The sequence below is a fragment of the Rhinatrema bivittatum genome, chromosome 6 (genome assembly GCF_901001135.1).
Source record: "Rhinatrema bivittatum chromosome 6, aRhiBiv1.1, whole genome shotgun sequence".
Classification (NCBI taxonomy): domain Eukaryota; kingdom Metazoa; phylum Chordata; class Amphibia; order Gymnophiona; family Rhinatrematidae; genus Rhinatrema; species Rhinatrema bivittatum.
Window position 1 is genome coordinate 256,586,721 of NC_042620.1, and position 19,558 is coordinate 256,606,278.

At 43.0% G+C, this 19,558-nt stretch overlaps 2 protein-coding genes across 2 annotated transcripts in view; one reads left to right on the forward strand and one right to left on the reverse strand.

The window, feature by feature from the left end:
- Positions 1–4,807, forward strand: part of URGCP (upregulator of cell proliferation) — a 44,051-nt gene extending 39,244 nt beyond the window's left edge. Inside the window, exon 3 of the mRNA XM_029606882.1 lies at positions 272–4,807. Coding sequence (XP_029462742.1) covers positions 272–4,674 — 4,403 coding nt within the window. The 3' untranslated portion in view covers positions 4,675–4,807. The remainder of the gene's footprint in view (positions 1–271) is intronic.
- An 8,297-nt stretch (positions 4,808–13,104) lies between these two features.
- On the reverse strand, positions 13,105–19,046 carry VKORC1 (vitamin K epoxide reductase complex subunit 1). Its single transcript, XM_029606883.1, has 3 exons — positions 18,832–19,046; positions 15,724–15,833; positions 13,105–14,843 (listed from the first exon to the last, which is right to left on the reverse strand). The coding sequence occupies exons 1-3, from the start codon at positions 18,999–19,001 to the stop codon at positions 14,626–14,628; spliced, it is 498 nt and encodes a 165-aa protein (XP_029462743.1). The 5' UTR covers positions 19,002–19,046; the 3' UTR covers positions 13,105–14,625.
- Positions 19,047–19,558: the final 512 nt, after the last annotated feature.

Here is a 19,558-nt window from a genome sequence, read left to right on the forward strand (position 1 = left end):
TGAAGCAGTGTTCACAACCTTTTGGGAGTGGATAGAGATTGACATGTTCTGTTTTTAAAACCACACCTACTTCTCTTGACCACAGGAGAACTCTAAATACTTGACGTATATAATAGATAGTGTGGGAGATAAATGGAAGTATACTGGGGGACACTGATGATATTTCAAGAATGAGATAAGATATAAAGAAAGACACCTTACAGAGGAGGACAACGAGGAGTAAAATATATCTTCCTAACAGCATGGTAACTTTCTCATTTCTTCCATACAGACAAAAGAGAAGCCTTCGAAGAGATTCTATCACAGCTACAACTGGAAGGCTACAGAACCACTAAGATATCACTGAGTGATGCTCTCCAAATTGATCTAGAAAATTTAGGGAACACTGGACAATATACCTTAAAAGATATACCTTGGCATTTTTTGCAAAACATCTTGGCTTTGAATGTGACTGCTAGGAGAACCAGCCTTGAACACAGTGCATCTAATGAAGCACAATGTGAGGATGCTGATGAAGGAGATGCTAATGGTGATGACATTTTTTGCCTTAAGACAAAAGCTACCAGAGCCTCGATAAACCCCCTTGATATTCTCTGTGTCCTTTTTTATTGCACAGACAGTTTCTTGCAGCAGGAAATGATGCTAAAAATGTCCATGTGCCAATTTGCTCTTCCACTCTTGTTACCTCCTTCTGATAACACCAGGTGCACACTGATGCTGTGGGCCATGAGAGACATTGTGAAAAAGTGGAGGCCTCATTCACTGAAAGATAGCAAAGGATTTCGAGAAGAAAGTCTGGTGCTCATACCAATGCCAATCATTTCCTTTGTACGGATTGGGAGCTGCAGCTTTTCCAAGTCCAAAATACTCAATGAGGTACTCAGCCCCCCACAGCAACTCCATGATTTCTTCATACACTGCAACATGGATTCTGGAAATGTTCCTCGAAAGATCTCTGATGGGCTGGTGGAAATTTCCTGTTATTTTCCTGGAGGGAAGGAGAATTCAGATCTTTTCCCAGAACCTATTGCACTTGCTAATCTACGTGGAGATATTCAGTCTTACTGGCTGCAGTTCAGCTTTCTGACTGAGGTGTCCGCTGCAGTTTTTTTGTTCATTGAAACTATTACTGAGAAGGAATATGCACTAATATCATCTCTCAAGGAATCCAAACCTAAATACATCTTAATTTTTTATCCTCAGATTAACACACGTGATGAGACTTTGAGATTCCTCAAGAAGTTAGCACCAGTGATGAAGTTAAACAATTCCAATCTGTTGTTGAAAGACTATAACATAAATGATGCACAGTTTGTTAAGAAGCTGCAGGTCACCATAGCAAATATTGTAAGGCAAACATCCAATACTGTTGCCATAGAAGATTTGACAGTTGTAGCACGAGAACTGGGAATCCAGGTAGATGAAGACTGCGAGGAATGTAAAAAAGCCAGTCAGAATGCCAAAGAAATAACTGCAGAAATACAGGATGTTTTGGAGTACAAGAAGAAAATGATGAAGCTTCAGGGGGATCCATGGAAGAGGTTGGCCAAAATAGAAAAGGAACTATGCCGAATGAAGAAGCAAGAGTACACCCCTCCAGAGGCCTATAAAGCAAAGCTGAGAACTGAATTAGTTGAGCTTCGCAGACAACAGAATAAATATGACCTAACTGATGGTATGATTAAATTTATCTCTGGAATAGGACATCACTCTAAAGTAGAGAAGCAGTATTTTCTGAAATGGATGAAATTTTTCATGGACTCAATTTCTAGGGAGACTCTCTCTAAACTGAGAGCTGAGTATAGAGAGAAATGTAAAGGCTCAGGAGATGCTTCCAAGAAATTGAAAGAACTTGATCAAAAGATATCCGCCAGTTCCTTGGGGGTGGAGCACTTCATGCGTGAGATGGGACAGTTTTATGAGGCCGAGTGTTCCATGGTTCAAGAAGGCACCAAAACAGAAGAACAAAGACAATTCATCCATCTTCCTAGCATAGCAGCCGATCTTCTGGTAGATGGTTTTCCATTAGAATTGATTGATGGAGATACCTCTAATATTCCCCTGCAGTGGATAACTGATGTTTTGACTGAGGTCAACAAAAAGATGGAGGGAAAATGCCGAATGGTAGTGATAACAGTGCTGGGAGTACAAAGCACAGGGAAATCCACCCTTCTGAACACCATGTTTGGGCTGCAGTTCTCAGTCAGTAGTGGCCGATGCACAAGAGGAGCCTTCATGTTACTCATTAAAGTGAAAGAAAATTTACGGGTGGAATTTGGCTGCGATTTCATCATGGTGATTGATACAGAAGGCTTGAAAGCCCCTGAACTTGCCAAGCTGGAGAACAGTTATGAACATGATAATGAGCTAGCAACACTGGTGATTGGATTAAGTGATATAACCATAGTCAATATGGCTATGGAAAATGCTACAGAAATGAAGGATATTTTGCAGATTGTGGTGCATGCATTTCTCAGGATGGAAGAAACAGGGAAAAAACCTAATTGCCAGTTTGTGCATCAGAATGTGAGTGATGTGTCTGCTTATGAGCAAAACATGAGAGACAGAAAACACCTACTGGAGCAACTGAATGAAATGACAACAGTAGTGGCTAAGATGGAAAAACAGAGGGAAATGTCATTTTCTGATATTATGGATTATGATCTTGATAAACACAACTGGTACATCCCTGGCCTTTGGCATGGTGTTCCTCCCATGGCACCAGTGAATGCTGGATACAGTGAAAATGTACAGGACTTAAAGAAATATTTGATTGAATTTATAAACAAACATTCTGTGAAAAAAGCACAAGATATTCCAGCATTCACTGAATGGATCAAGAGCCTGTGGAATGCAGTCAAACATGAAAATTTCATCTTCAGTTTCAGAAACAGCCTGGTAGCTGAAGCCTACAACCAAATATCCATGAAATATTCTGAGTGGGAGTGGAATTTTTCCAAGGAGATACATTGCTTGGTGTCACAGACAGAAAATGTAATTCAGAATCACTCACCCAGTGAACTGGATGCTGGAGCCTTCAGCAACCTGAAACATGAGGCATTCCAGAAACTGCAGCAAGAGGAAATAAAGATTTTGCAGTTTATAAACAATTACTTTGAAAGTGATGTGAGAAATCTGCATCTAATAGAAAAGTACAAAGAAGATTTCATCACCAGCGCAAAATGTCTCCGGAAAAGGCTTCAGAATTACTCACTGAGTAAGTGTGAAGAAGCATTGCAGATTTGGAAAAGCAAAAACAGAATAGAAACCATGCAGGCTGAGTACATAAAGACAATTGAAGACAAAGTCACCAGCCTTCTGGAAGACTGCAAGAAGAGAGGACACGAGCTAGAAAATCAGGAACTGGAAAAAGAATATGAAGCAATGTGGGAAAAGACTTTGGAAGAGCTGCAGCTCTGTCCTTTGGAGAGACACCAAGTTCATGAAGATATGCTCTGTCACTTGTGGAAGGACCTGAGCAATCGGGGGGCAGCAGTTAACCAGAAGCTACAAAATGCAAAAAGCCTGCTGGATTATGGAAAGGAGTCTTTCAGTATGAAAAAAGACTATCTTGAATTACCTTGGCATGGAATCAAGAAATGGAAAGAGATGTTTACACATGAATTATTTTCCAAAGCGGAAGTTATTGCTAAACATTTAGTGGACACATGTGACAACTACACTGAAGAGAAGGTCAGTTCCAAAGTTGACTATGATGTGACCTATTGTCAAGAATTGCTTCATATCATCAATGAATGCTTACAGCAGAATGATAATCAAAAACTTCACACTAACTCTTGCTTTGAAGTGGACCTGAAGTTCATTATTTTGGGACGAGCAGCTCAGAGTTTTCAAGCAATGCATGAAGATTTCATTAAAGAGAATGACCCCCTGTTTCGTCTACAGAAGCATAAGCCACAGTTTTTTTCCATCTTTGAAAATCTGTACTTGGAGAAGGATGAATGCCAGAAGAGGGCCAGAGATTTTTGCGATCAGTGTCTGAAACCTGCATTTCTTGACTATGTGATAAAAGCACTTGGGATAGAAATAGTGGATGACTTTCTCCATGTTAAACATTCCTTTGAATATAACAGCCGGAGTTTCTTCCAATTTACTATATTAAAGAAACTTCTGGAAGAAAAGAATTTTGATAACTATGTGGAATATATTAACAGCTATGAGGAGTTTGTGAAGAAGTGGATCTGGAGGCACATTTTAACTCATTACAAACAGACTGGAGTCTTAGAAGTTCTGGAAAAAAACATCCTTTCTATCATCACAAAGAAAGTTGGAGAAACTCTTCAGACCTTAAATGACTTGCATATTAACACAGTATCTGCTTTCTTAGACAACTTTTGCAAGATGTTAGAAAAAGAACTGATAATTCCTAAAGACAGCTTGGAATTGATTCTTTTTCAAAACCAAATGAATGTTGACCAGTTTACTGCTGACATTAAGTTCTTTCTCTCCAAACTAGATGACAATATTTTGAAGGAACTTCAATTAATAAAACAGAGGACAAGCTTTCCAAACTTCCTTTCAAGCCCCAGAATGAGATCTTTAAAAAGGTGTTTGGATGTGGGAAGCAGTGTCCATTCTGTAAAGTCCCATGTGAAGCAGGAGGAAAGGAACATAAGGAACATTTTGCATCAGTTCATCGACCTCAGGGATTAAATAAATACAGATATGACGCAACAAAAATACTTGTGCATTCATTATGTTCTTCTGATGTGGTTTCCAATGCATCATTCAGAAATGTAGACACGGGAGGGAATTGGCATCCCTATAAAGAATACAAATGCTATTATCCAGATTGGCGTATTCAGCCAGATCCCAGTATAGAGGCTTCTGACTACTGGAAATTTGTCCTTACGAAGTTTAATAAGCAGTTTGCTGAAAAATACGAAGCTAAACCAGCTGATCTTCCAGACCAGTGGAAGAAAATAACCTGCAAGCAGGCTCAAAATAGTTTACATGAGGCCTTCAATATGAAAATGTAGGAAGCAAAAGTGCTTGGAAATTTTATTAAAATGTTAGTCATTACTGATATGTGAAAAATCTCAGGTTCTGTAATGTGGGGCTAGTGAACTGTGCTGATGGGCAACTGATTTGTTTGAGTTAAATCCACTGTAAATAAAGTGCAATGAAGTTACAGCCAGTCTACTTGGTGTTTCCTCTGGCTGTTATCAAGCCATTAAATGCTCAAGCTACCACATATGGTGTTAGCAGTGGGATTTTATTTTCTTTAAGCCTGGCAGAGAGAAAACCCAAAGCCTCCAGAGGAAAGTGAAAAGCTGATTGTGTGTACCCTGCCCAAAGAAATAGGGTGGGAAAGAAGAAGGTTCTGCTAGAAAGGAAGAGCACAGAAGTTTAAAGTACAGGTAGAGGTCTGCAGCCACAAGGAGAAAAAAAAACCCCTCTGCAAATAGGTTCTTTCCTGAGGCCCAGGTGCAACCCACATTTGTGCACAGGCCAAGGGGGCTACCTTCGCCTGACTAGTCTGGGGTCAAGGAGTGAGTAATGGATGAACAGGCCATCAGATTTTTTTATTTTGTTTCCCGCTCTCCTATCCCGGAGTGGTACGTAATTGGGCCGGCACAAGAGCAACAGAATGGAGCAGGTGATCCATCTCCTTGGTACTGGCCAGCAGCAAATGCAGACCACCCTGCAAATAGAAATTAGCCAACAGCAGCTGGTACAACAGCAGCTGATGCAGCAGCCGCAGCATTACTTCAGTTAGGGGAGGCTGTGTAAGCTGCTCTGAACAAGATACCGCAGGCAACCTCAATGCCTCACATCCTATTTAAAATGAAGGCTGGCAAAGAGCCAGAGGTCTTCCTGAACAACTGTGAAAGAACGGCCCAGCTGTTGACTTGACCTGAAACAAGTTAGACAACATACACAGAAATTAAACACTAGCAAAATCCTTCACTTCTGTCACACTGTTATGACTCGGGTGGTGGACCCTTGGTCCGGCGTAGTATGGCCGGTCACTTACGTCGGAAGGCGAGGCTGACTCGGAAGATCCTGTGCGGTTGTAAAGGGAAATCTGGATGCAGGTGCCTCCTGCCGGTCGTGTGGTCCAGATAGCTGGCGCCTCCAGCAGGTCGTAACTACTCTGCAGACAGTCCAAGGATCAAAAGCCAAATGAAACCCCGCAGCCAGTCCAGGGGTCAAGAGCCAAACGATACTCCACAGCCAGTCCAGGGATCAAAGCCAACGATACTCCGCAGCCAGTCCAGGGGTCAAGAGCCAAACGATACTCCACAGCCAGTCCAGGGATCAAGAGCCGACGATACTCCACAGCCAGTCCAGGAATCAAGAGCCAATGATACTCCACAGCCAGTCCGAGAGTCAAGTACGGAAGGACAAACAGCGGATCAGGAACAGAGTACAAGACCAAACAAACCACAGGAGCCAAGAAGCCAAGGCAAGGTCTGAGGCTTCATGCCTTGCCTTAAATAGTCCAATCCCAGTAGCAGTTCACAGGAAGGTGTCCAGCCATTTCCTGTCGTGGCCCCTTTAAGGATCGGCTTTTGCTGCACGCGCGGCACTAGGAAGCTCAGCGGGGGCGGAGTCAGCCGCAAGCAAAGAGGACGACCGACGCCGCGGCCATGTTGAGAGAAGCAGGAGCTGTTGCGGAACGAACCCGACGATGCAGAGGCAGTCACTGCGAGCGGAGCGGTCTGCCGCGCCGGTGAGTAGCTGGTCCCGGTTGCGGCTTGCCGCCTCCAGTGGCCATAACACACACTCAGACAGATCCTCACTAAAGGATCAAAATTAGTTATCTAAGGGGCTCATTCACTAAGAGACAGTATTTTTCTCTGAGGGAACTATATTGCAGGAGTTGCAAAGATATGGTAAATGACCCTACCGCTTTATGCCTCCCTCTGTATTTTTCCCATAGTAAAATACAAGGAAAAATACCAAGGTGTGATAGAATACTGAACAACGGTATATAAAACCAATAAATAAAAATAAAATAAATTTAAAAAATGGTGTTAAATGCCCCAAAATACTCATGCAATGTTGGCCCCATGACTATCTGGCAGCCATCACTTTAAAAAGCCAATGGCCCCAACTAAGTCCCCACCACCTCAAAATTTGCCAAAACCCCCGAGGGTCTCCACAGACCCCCTGTCCCACTCCCCTCCCCCCACTGCACTTAGAATCTGACGTATAAAATAAAAAGTAAAATTTGAAATTAAGGTCAGTTTTGACCCTGCCCCTACCCCATCTCTCTCCTACAATTCAAAAATCCAGATCCCGGAGGCTGAACTCCCATTCTAGCTCACCCTCTGGACCCTCCCTTTATTCACAAAATAAGCCTTGATGGTACAAATGGGACCCAGAGTGTCCCCCAGGCTCTGGGTCTAGCAGCAGCCATTTTGAAAAATGGCCGCCATCACGTCCAGAGCCTGGGGGTGCTCTAGGCCCCCACTGGACTACCAGGGCTTTCTTTGTAAGTAAGGTGCGGGGGGGAATCCCACATGTGGACTGAGACTAAATAAAAAGTAGAAATGATCAGCGGGATACCAAGGCTTGTAATCTGGTATCCCACCTTTATTGCTCTAGCTCAAAGAGGAAGCAGGAAATCCCTCTATTGACTATCAGCCCCAGCTGATAACCACATCTGAATTCTGGTAATATAAAACTCATATTCCATTTTAGGAGAGGGTGTAGACTATTATTATTTATTTGATTTGACTGGCCGTCATTCAGTTTCTAATTATTATAGCAGTTATCTGGCGTTAGGCTACAGTGATGAACAAAACTCCAGTTTCTGGATCTTGCCAATATTTTACTATCTAAAGCCACATGTATAAAGGGTTTTCTCCCATCTGGTTTCTCTGAGAAAAATGCTTAGTACATTTGGCCCTAAGACTCTTTAGGCACATACACTGACAATATAGTATTCAGTGACCCAACACATCAAAATGGGTTAACTGAAAGGCATTGTTCCCTAGAAACAAACAGCTTTTGGATGTATTGAACAGTACTATGTCACAGGAAAGTTGAAATTATATATTGTGAGCATCGGCCCATAAGAAGTCTTCACTGCCTTGCACATGAAGTCAACCTATATCTGCTATAGGGTTTCAAGCAGAAGTCCATGACATAATTAAATACCTGGATTACAAATGGCATCTGCCTGAATTTTTAGTGGGTTTTGCTATTTTTTTTAACCTCCTACTCAACGTGCTGCATATGTTTTTCTAGGAATCCATGAAAAACGTTTGTGATTGTAAGACTAGTCTATCTTGATTCCTGATATCAGTAAGATTTCTTGAGATTTTCTTCATTTTGATATCCTACTACTATTACTAAAAATTTACATAGTAGAGAAAGATAAGGAAAAAGCAGAAATATTAAACCGATATTTCAGCTCAGTGTTCATCAAAGAAGACAAGAGTACGGATGAGAATGGAGTAGATACAACCCCATTTACAGAAGAGAGCATTTGGGAGGAACTAGCAAACAGAAAGTGGACAAGGCCATAGGGCCTGATGAGATACATCCCAGGATACTATGGAAGATCAAAGCGGTTCTGATGGATCCACTGAAGCCCTTGTTCAATAAATAGTTAGAAACTGGAATGGTGCCTCAAGACTGGAAGAGTGCAGTGATGGTCCTACTTCAGAAAAGTGGGAGCAGAGAAGAGGCTGGAAACTATAGGCTGGTAAGTTTTATCTCGGTGGTGGGAAAAATGAATGGAAATGCTGCTGAAGGAAAGGGTAGTCAACTATCTACAATACAATGGGTTACAGGATCCAAGGCAATATGGTTTTACCAGAGGAAGTTCATGTCTAAAGAATTTGATTTTTTTTGATTGGGCAGCTACAGAATTGGATCAAGGAAGAGAACTTAATGTGATTTATTTGGATTTCAGCAAAGCTTTCGAAACTGTCTCACACAGAGGCTCATGAAGAAAATGAGAAACCTGTGAGTGAGTCTCAAGGTGGTATAATGGATTACAAACTGGTTGGCTGAAAGATGACAGCAAGTGGTGGTAAATTGAACCTATTCTGAGGAGAGAAGGGTGATAAGTGGAGTGCCTCAAGAATGGGTTTTGGGGCCGATTTTGTTCAATATCTTTGTGAGTGACATAGCAGAAAGGTTAAAAGGAAAGATTTGTCTATTTGCAGATGACACTAAGATCTGCAACAGAGTGGACATGCCCGAAGGAATGGAGAGAATGAAAAGTGATCTAAAAAAAGCCTGAGGAGTAGTCAAAGCTTTGGCAGCTGGGATTCAGTGCCAAGAAGTGCAAAGTCATGCATCTGGGATCAGACACCCAAAGGAGCTAAACACGATGGGGGTCGAGAGACTGATGTGCACAGACCAGGAAAGAGACCATGGGGTAATAGTATCTGATGATCTGAAAGCAGCAAAGCAATGTGACAAGGTGGTAGCTAAGGCCAGAAGAATGCTGGGCTGCATCAAAAGAGGCATAATCAGCAGGAATAAGGAGGCGGTAATGCCCTTGTACAGGCCATAAGTGAGGCCTCATCTGGAATACTTTGTTCAGTTCTAAAGATCGTATCTTAAAAAAGATAGAGACCGAATCGAAGCAGTCCAAAGAAAGGCAACTAAAATGGTGTGCTGTCTGCATCAAAAGCCATATGAGATGAGATTGAAGGACCTAAATATGTATACCCTGAAGGAGAGAAGGGACAGAGGGGAATATGATACAGACATTTAAATGCTTGAAGGATATAAATGATGCATGGGAATCAAGCCTTTTCCATAAAAGGAAAGCTGTAGAATTAGATTCATAATATGAATCTCCAAGGGGATAGATTCAGGAACGATGTCAGAAAATCTTTCTTCATGGAAAGGGTGGTGGATACACAGAATGCCCTTCCAGTAGATGTAGTTAAGACAAGAACTGTAATGGAATTCAAAAGAGCTTGGGATAAACACAGAGGATCCCTGGTGACTAAAGGATGGAAATGAAGTTAAGGGGTAACCTGCACGAAGCGGCGGTTGCTGCCCTTGACAGAAGACATGGGGGTAACCTGCATGAAGTAGCAATTACTACATTAACAGAATAACAAATGAAAGCTCAATTTTAAAACGAGCACACACATGCGCCCATACAGGAACGTATTGGCGTGCGAGCGAGGATACACTAGAATTTTTAACTATGCACGCACTTACACGTGTATGTTTGTTTTAAAATGCCCCAACCGCGCGTAACCATGCTCCTAATTTTAAGAGGTAGCACAGCTAGCACATGTATGTCTTCAATAGCACGTCAGCTTTTACACACGTACGTCAGCGAATTTTAAAACATTCTCAGGTGAGGCACATTCCCAGTTTTCCAATTAGCCCACCAGTTTGTCCAGTTAATATCGTGGTCTTTCCGTCTCCTCTGTTTCTTCATCCTGTAGGCTGCCCAGTTGACTCAGACCCTTCATCCTGTCCTGTAAGCCCTAAAACTTAAGATCTGGAGACTTGCTCCTCATCAGGAGCAGCAGTAAAGTTACGTGGATATCTAGGGGCAGATTTTCAAAGGGGTACGCGCATATGCGCGTACCCCCCGAAAACCTGCCCCAAGTTCCCACTGCGCGCGTGCCGAGCCTATGTTAAATAGGCTCGGCGGCGCGCACAAGCCCTGGGATGCACATAAGTCCCGGGGCTTTCCTGGGGAGGCGTGTCGCGGCGGCACGTCATCCGGGGGCGGGGCCGTGGACGTGGTTCCGGCCGGTGGGCGTGGCCGAGGACTCCGAAACTGCTCCCGGGCCAGGGAATCGCGCAGCCTCGGGCAGGCGTAACTCTTCAAACAAAGGTGGTGGGGGGGGGGTTTAGATAGAGCTGGGGGGGTGGGTTAGGTAGGGGAGGGGAAGATGCGGGGGGGGTGAAAGGAAAGTTCCCTCCGAGGACGCTCCGATTTTGGAGCGGCCTCGGAGGGAATGGAGGCAGGCTGCACGGCTTGGCACACGCAAGGCTGTGCAAAATCGGCAGCCTGATACACGTGTATCTATTAAAATTCGGCGTACTCTTGTTCGCGCCTGGTGCGCAAACAAAAGTACGTGCGGGCGTACTTTATTAAAATCTACACCCTAGTGTATGCACGCTGTGGGTTTCGTTTTTGAAATTCGGAGTTATGTGCACAAGTCTTGACCCTGCCCCTTTTCCGCCCTCTTATTCCGCATGAGCGCATGGGTACATACACGCATATTTTGCAGCTTTTTAAAAACTACATACACACATATGTGGCCATTTTTGCGCAAACAATGCTTTTAAAACTGACCTGTACATAAATTAAAAGCATAAAGCTTGCTGAGCAGACTGGGTGGACCACTTGTGTCTTTTTCTGCCGCCATTTACTATCAGGTCGATACAGTAACGTGCAGTTAAAGATTGCCCGTCTGTAACGTGCTGGGAGCGCACAATACAGATGAGTAAGCCATCCAGCGATACAGTCTCCAGTTTCACGCGTCCTTAGCGCTTCCTAAAATAGACTCATAACCCTTTCCGCACCCAGCATGTAAATGAACGAAAAAGCTGTATAATGAAGGAATTAGCTATTCCCCTCCAATACTGTAACGGGCGCTGATACTATCTCCTCAGTAACCCGCTGTTTTGCTGCGGCCTTAACCTGTTAGTTTACCGCCTCCCCCTAGTAGGAGTTAGTGTAGTGTAGTGTAGTGTAAAAAACATTGCTTACCCGCCCTGGTCCCGTCCGGTCTCCGGTCCAGCCCATCCGGTCTCCGGTGTAGCCCCAGTCCGGTCTCCTGCAGCCCGTCCGGTCCCCTCCTCCCGAAGTAACAAAAAACAAAAAACGAAAAAGTAGCAAGGCCCGGGCCTGCTACGGCAGTCCCTTCTCCCTTCCTCCCGATTTCGCACGGCCATTCATCCAGGCAGAGGGAACCGGTGGCGAAAACGGCCCACGGTTCCCTCTGCCTGGATGAATGCACGACCACCGGCAGTGAAGGAATGGCCGTGCGATTTCAGCGCTGAAGGCAGTCACATGCCGTGGTCACGGCATGTGACTGCCTTCAGCGCTGAAATCGCACGGCCATTCATCCAGGCAGAGGGAACCGGTGGTGAAAACGGCCCACGGTTCCCTCTGCCTGGATGAATGCACGACCACCCGGCTCCCTCCGCCTGAATTAATGCGCGCCTGTGCAACCCGGCCGGGTCGCACAGGGGCGCATTAATTCAGGCGGAGGGAGCCGGCGGCGAAAGCGGCCTGCGGCAACCCCCACCGGCAGTGAATGCGCGCCTGCCGGTGGGGGTTGCCGGAGGTCGCTTTCGCCGCCGGCTCCCTCCGCCTGAATTAATGCGCGCCTGTGCGACCCGGCCTCGTTTGAACACGCGCCCACCCGCCCCCCGGATCCCGCTGCCGCGCCCGCCCAATCGAACACGCGCCTACCCGCACGCGGCCTCGATCGAACACCCGGCTCCCGCCGCCACCCGCCTGGACCCACGCCGCTGCCTGGATGACCGCATGAAAGTGACAGGTATTTAAAAATTATTTTTTTTTAACACTCAGGTTTTTACATATTTTTGGTTTGTTTTTTTTTACACTTCCTGGTGCCTGTCATTTCAAATGTCATTTGAAATGACATTTGAAATGACAGGTACCAGCGCACCCAGGTTACTGTATAGGCGCTGTATTAAGCGCCTATACAGTAAAATGGGTTACGCGGGCATAACCCTTCCCTAACGCTTTAAAGCTGCGGCATGCATTTGCATGCAATTAGAAGAGAGTATCGGGGACTAAGTGAAGAGAACTGTGCGTGCGGGGAGGAAGGGTGCGCCTGACACTGCCGCACTGTTTCTACCGCGGCCTTACTGTATCGACCTGTATGTTGCTACAAGGTGTACACAACACTGCAAAGATCCATAGAAGAGACAGTTCTTTCTCCGTGGAGCTTACAATCTTATGACAGACATTAAGGACAGATGGACATTGAGGACCGGGCCATGCTGTGGATCAGGGGATCTTGCCTACTCAGCTTTAGGCCACAATTCCCATCTTGAGAGAATGTGCATCAGATCCACACTTATTATGATAAATGGGTTTCACGGTGGATGCACAGCAAAAGAAAGCGTGGACCACAGTTTTCTCAGCTTTTCCCTGCAGACACAAAATGAGAGGAACTTTTTATTATCCAAGGTTTTCTACATGCTCTTTCTATTTGGACAGGGAAGAATTCTTCCATTTAAAAGGGAAGTAATGTCAGAACTATTTTTCACACTTAAAATACATTATTGTTGACCTTTTCTTTCTTTTGTTTTGTTTTATTTGCAGTAAATGGCCAATAAAAGTGCTTTTGGAGTCATTTAATGCTTTCCTTGTGAATCACCATATTACTTTCCTTGGGTTTTCTGTTGAAAAGATTGTTCAACAAAAATAATATCACAGTACTGAGGGAAGTTCCTGCACACGTGCACTCTTTCTTTATTGATTCTAAGAGGAAGTCTCCTACAGGAACAATGGGGAAAAGTCAGCAAGAGGCAGGCAGCAAGGATTGGTTGTGGCTGGTGAACAAAAAGCAGGTAGAAACTCCGAGGGAATATTCAGCAGCAAGTAAAGAAGGCTGTGATTACTCAGTTTTATGAGGTGGTGGAAGTGGCAGGAGGTGGGGGCAGCACTGGATCAATAATAACAGCAATGAGTGGAGACGGGAGGGGTCCAGAGGAGTAGTAGCAATAGTAATGAGGTGGGGAGCGGAAAACCTGAGAAGCAGAAGCAACAAATAAAGTGGAGAGACAAGAGCAACAGCAAAGGTTGGAGGAGATGAAAGAAGACCCGAGGAGCAATACCAGTGGCATGAAGTTAAGGACAAGTGCGAGGGTGGGAGATGCGAGAAGCAGTGGCTGGAGCTGCAGGGGAGGGAGAGGGGTGGATGTGTGCAACTGGATGCAGTGGTGGTTGCAGAAGCAAAAGGAGGGTGCCCGGAGCAGCAGCAGCTGGAGAAGCAGGAGTGGGGGCACAAGCAGCAGTAGCTGGATGTGTGACACCGGCAACAGTTGGAGGCATAAGGGGCAGAGGAGTGGTGGCTGTGGGCAATTATTAGTGTAAACTACTAATTTAGGGGGCAATTTTTTTTAATCGGTGGCCTGCCAACAATTTTCAAAGTGAAATTCTCTATGGCAGGGCTTCCCAAACCTGTCCTGAAGACCCCACAGCCAGTTGAGTTTTCAGGATATCCTCAATGAATATGCATGAGATAAATTTGCATATCATGGAGACTCAATAACCACTTGTTCTAGTTACTCGCCAAACCTGTTACTTGCTTTTAGATCCCTATCTCCACTGAAGCTTTTAGCAGCCAGGAATGTGTCAGTCCTATTAACAACCTCTGACAAATATACCTCAAACGCTGTTGAAAGAAGCCTTTTCCACGGTCTCACCACTCTCACTGTGAAGAACGACCCCTTTGCACATTGGATTGAATTGGTCCTGAAGAGTTTTAGTTGCTGCTGTGTACCCTGCACAGGGAAAGGGCTTGTGCGCTGCTTCTGGAGAGCGCTCTGCAACTGGTTACTGTTCTGTCAGTTTCAGCTGCGAGGAAAAGTATGAAAACAACACTGCTGGAGATGCTTTAAGAAATGCCTTCAGAAAGTCAGGTGAGTTTGCAATCTTGGAAAGGGGCTTCCGAGGCCCTGTTAGTGCTCCTTGGCTTTCCCGGTCCCCTGCTGGAGGTAGCCAAGTCGCTTCCAGTTCAGAAAGAAGAGGGTGAAGTTCAGGATATAGGTGGTGACACAGATGACGCAAAAATCGTGGAGGACAAAAAAAAGGATGTAGGCCAAGAACAGGGAGCCAGCAACAGAGACGACCGAGGTGCCAAGCAAGGTGGCAGCTGCTGCACTGCTTCCTACAAATCCTGAAATCCAGAAGAGAGAGAGAGAGAAACACAAATGACTTTCGTTCCATCTTTTCATATTTTCTGGTGTGCTGGAAAGAGACAGCAGTGAGGCCAGAAAGAGAGAAGGAGAGAAGAGGAGACAAAAGGAAAAAGAAAAAGCAAGAAATAGAGAAGTGGAACACAAGGCACTATCTGCAAGATTAGTTTGAAGGACGTTATAGAGGAAGTGAAGAGAGACCAGAAAATAGTTCAATATAGAGTATATTTATATATAGATATAGATATATATATATTTATATTTATATATAAACAAAAGGTCTACATTGCATATCCATAATAAACTAGATAGCACTTTAACACTAATTTATTTGTTTTTTATACAAACATATTGCATATTAATAATAGTTCTATAAAGTTTTTTGCAGTATTTTGATTAAGAGCTATATTGTGAAGTGTTAAGTATTTTGTATTGGGACAACACTGTTGCAACTATACGGTGTGGGTATGCTGATTTTTAATATTATATGTGGTATGAGTGAGAAGTGTGTGGTGTGAAAGGGATTACGGAGAGCTGGTCTAATGACGTGCAATATGTTTGTATAAAAAACAAATTAGTGTTAAAGTGCTATTTACTTTATTATGGATATGCAATGGAGATGTTTTGTTTTTTATAATTTTGAGCATATTCTGTAAAAGTAAGAAGATGCCAATTGTTTTGTGTTTATATATATATATATAAATCAGTATTCCTACTATATAGCCCATTATTCACCCAGCAGTATCCACAATTATCAAAATCAGACTGATGGATACTGTAGAAAGAGAGACAAGACATGACGAGACAGATCAATCTATAAAGTATATATATATATATCCCAGTATATAACTGTTTACTTACCCAGCAGTATCTGCAGGCAGTAAAACACAACCCCAAAGACGCTGTTGGGCTGATTTATCACGCTGTTCCTCCCTGCAAAGTTTTCCAGTAGCCCAAAGCCTCGACCCCACCTAAGAAATAACAATACCACATGTGAAAACATTTAAAAATCTTTAAGAAACAAATTTGTTGTTGATTCATCTCTTGCTGTCCAAACAGAGGAAAATGTCTCATGGCAGTCAAAAAAGCAAACAAAATGTTAGGAATTAATAGGAAGGGAATGGATAATAAAACGGAAAATGTCCTAATGCCTCTGTATCGCTCCATGGTGAGACCGCACCTTGAACACTGTGTACAATTCTGGTCGCCGCATCTCACTGCCCTGGAAAAGGTACAGAAAAGGGCAACCAAAATGATAAAGGGGATGGAACAGCTCCCCTATGAGGAAAGGCTGAAGAGGTTAGGGCTGTTCAGCTTGGAGAAGAGACGGCTGAGGGGGGATATGATAGAGGTCTTTAAGATCATGAGAGGTCTTGAACGAGTAGATGTGACTCGGTTATTTACACTTTTGGATAATAGAAGAACTAGGGGGCATTCCATGAAGTTAGCAAGTAGCACATTTAAGCGGAGAAAGTTCTTTTTCACTCAACGCACAATTAAGCTCTGGAATTTGTTGCCAGAGGAGGTGTTTAGTGCAGTTAGTGTAGCTGGGTTCAAAAAAGATTTGGATAAGTTCTTGGAGGAGAAGTCCATTAATGGCTATTAATCAAGTTTACTTAGGGAATAGCCTCTGCTATTAATTGCATCAGTAGCATGGGATCTTCTTGGTGTTTGGGTACTTGCCAGGTTCTTGTGGCCTGGTTTTGGCCTCTGTTGGAAACAGGATGCTGGGCTTGATGGACCCTTGGTCTTACCCAGCATGGCAATTTCTTATGTTCTTAAGCTCCCTTATGAAGAAAGGCTACACAGGTTAGAGCTCTTCATCTGGGAGAAGAGAAGACTGAAAGGGTATATGATTGAGGTTTATAAAATCATAAGTGAGTAGAACAAATTAATAGGGAAAGGTTACTTATTCTTTCAGATAGTATTAGCAATAGGGGATTCAACTAAGGTGTGAGACCACACCTTGAATACTGTGTACAATTCTGGTCGCCGCATCTCAAAAAATATATAGTTGCGATGGAAAAGGTACAGAGAAGGGCAACCAAAATGATAAAGGGGATGGAACAGCTCCCCTAAGATGAAAGATCCCCTATAAAGGGGGATCTTTTGGTGTTTGGGATCCTCTTGGTGTTTGGGCACTTGCCAGGTTCTTATGGCCTGGATTGGCCACTGTTGGAAACAGGATGCTCGGCTTGATGGACCCTTGGTCTGACCTAGCATGGCAATTTCTTATGTTCTTATGTTCTTAATTGATTTAAAACAATTTAATAAAGTTTTTTTTTTTCAGTCAATGCACAATTAAACTGTGGAAATATTTGCCAGAGAATGTGGTCACAGCTTAAATTAAAATGATTTGGATAAGTTTCTGGAGGACCGGTCTATTACACTGATTAGCCAGATAGACTTAACAATTGCCACATCTTATTTTTTGGAGTGAGTAACAGGGAATAAATCTCCCCATTTGGATGTGCTGGGTACTTCCAAGAGACCTGGATTGGCCACTGTCAGAAGCGGGCTGCTGGGCTCATGGGATCGCTGGTCTGATCCAGCATGGCATGTCATAAGTTCTGAGCTAATCATCCAAAAATTGAAAAGCACCACATCAAATGCAAACAATATACTCAATTCACTTATGGCATTTGATAGAACAAACTTAAATTGTTCTAAATCGATGGTGCATGTCCGCTGACCACAAACAGCAAATAAGTATTGCATTGTATCAGTGGATTATCATAAACACCCGTAGTGGAATACTGCTTTGTTTCTCTCACACCCTTCAGGTCATGTTTAATCATTGGTCCACATAGTTCATTCAAATATACTCTTTTTTAGTATTTTTTTAGCAGGTACAAAAAGTCAAAGTGAACCCTCTTGTATTTTAAAATTTAGTGCTCATTTCAAAAGACTTGCCTTTGTTATTTAGATGACAGGAGATGAATGACTTTCTCTAGGGATTAAAATGCAGAAATCATCTCAAAGTAGTACACAAACTAATACATGTTCATATGTATGTAATAATGCCCATCTGTAAACATTTCTTTGGTTCCAGACTTTTCCTTTTATGAGAATATTCTTTTTATTTGCTCAATGATTATCAATTTTTCTGTTTCCAGCATCTACATTTTTGTTTCTCACACTTCTGCTATCCCAGTTTTCCATGTCTTGAATCCTTCCTCTGTTTATTCTCCCACCCCTTCTGACTAGTTTTCCCCACACCTCCATTTTTTTCACCTTCTATTTTCTCTTCGCCCTTCCACTTCTCAAACTTCCCTCTTCCATTCCAATATTTCACAAGAAAAAATATTTAATTTTAGTTGTGTAACCTACAAATCTAGTGACAAAAACATAACACTACCAAATAATTTCAGTCTTTACTCCTGTTCTAATAAAAAAAAACATGTATTTAAGAAAGCAAAAGAGCAAAAATAATTTACAAGGGAATAGTAAATACATAGTAACACTAGCTTAACTACAATGAAAAGCCTATGGAAAGGCATTCTAAGAAAAAAAATGTTTTAAAAAACAAACCCACATTATTTTCCTCCCTCAAAAGGCTAACTATATCTGAAAGTCATTCTGATAGATCCTCACATCCCCTGAAATTACAGATCTGCTATTTTTATTCTAAATAAAACGTTTTCTGGGTGCAGGATCCTTTTTACACACTCATCATCTAAACACGTTTAATTGATACGGTAATTCCAAAAAGTAGACTGGAAAACATGTTGAACGTGTAAGGAATCATGTTTACATTAGTACAGGTCCGATTTTACAAGTAAGCAAACACTGCAAAATGAACTTCCCTCCCTCTAGAGATCTTTTATTCCACTGATCGCGATGTATCTCATGTGCTTTGAAAAGGACATTCAGTATTTCTTCAAAACCGGTATGCATCAAAACAAGATGAACCAGTTTTCGGGGACGTGTGAGAATGGCTAAACAGCCGTCCCAGAGCGCTTCTCTCACCTGGAAGTGAAGACTTTGGAGCAGCTGATGGAGGCGTTGATATCACACAAAGCCCGATAGCTGGCATCACTCTCCTTAGATGTCTCCACGTGGTAGGCATACACGGAGAGCAAAATGCCAAGTGTGCAGGTAAGCAGCCTCAGCTTGCGTTCCCAAGCCGGCACCTTCATCTTTCGGCACTAGAGCCACAGACTGCAACCTCCAGCAACTCTGAAGCAAGCTGACGTGGTGCTTTCATAATTGGCCATTGCTGATTGGGTAAACTTATGCCACTCAATCGTCTGCAGGATTCTTATTGGTTACTGTCAGGGAAGAGGTAGACATTCTGGAATTGAGGCTTCTGAGATTCATAGTTGTTGAATCTTTCTTTGGCGGGCTGGGGCAGATTAGTTTTTTAAACATATTATAGTAAATACACACAGAAAACTGTCAAAGTCCTAGAATATGTAAAATTAAATGGATTATATTTTAAATTCAACCACATAAAAATTATCGAAAGATAATGTACATAAAGTTTCGAAACCACTTCAGATAAAAATCTCTAAAAAGGGAATTGATTTACAAAGTTAATTAAGCAACTTCGTTTGTACAGTTCTTATAAACTAATGGAATACAAAAATGTTACTTATTCTAAAACAGGTTGGTTGAAAAGAAAAAGAAGGAAAGAAAACTCAATCACCTCTATTAATGAACCTCAGTCTCATGATGCCCACTACGAATTTCTTAT

Bases quoted from the DNA above. Each gene is read 5' to 3' on its own strand.
- VKORC1 (XM_029606883.1), bottom strand. From the start codon at position 19,001: ATGAAGGTGCCGGCTTGGGAACGCAAGCTGAGGCTGCTTACCTGCACA. The intron at 15,834-18,831 runs GTGAGAGAAGCG...GTTATTTCTTAG, and splicing joins TCCAAAGTCTTCACTTCCAG to GTGGGGTCGAGGCTTTGGGC. The intron at 14,844-15,723 runs GTAAGTAAACAG...TCTGGATTTCAG, and splicing joins CTGCCTGCAGATACTGCTGG to GATTTGTAGGAAGCAGTGCA.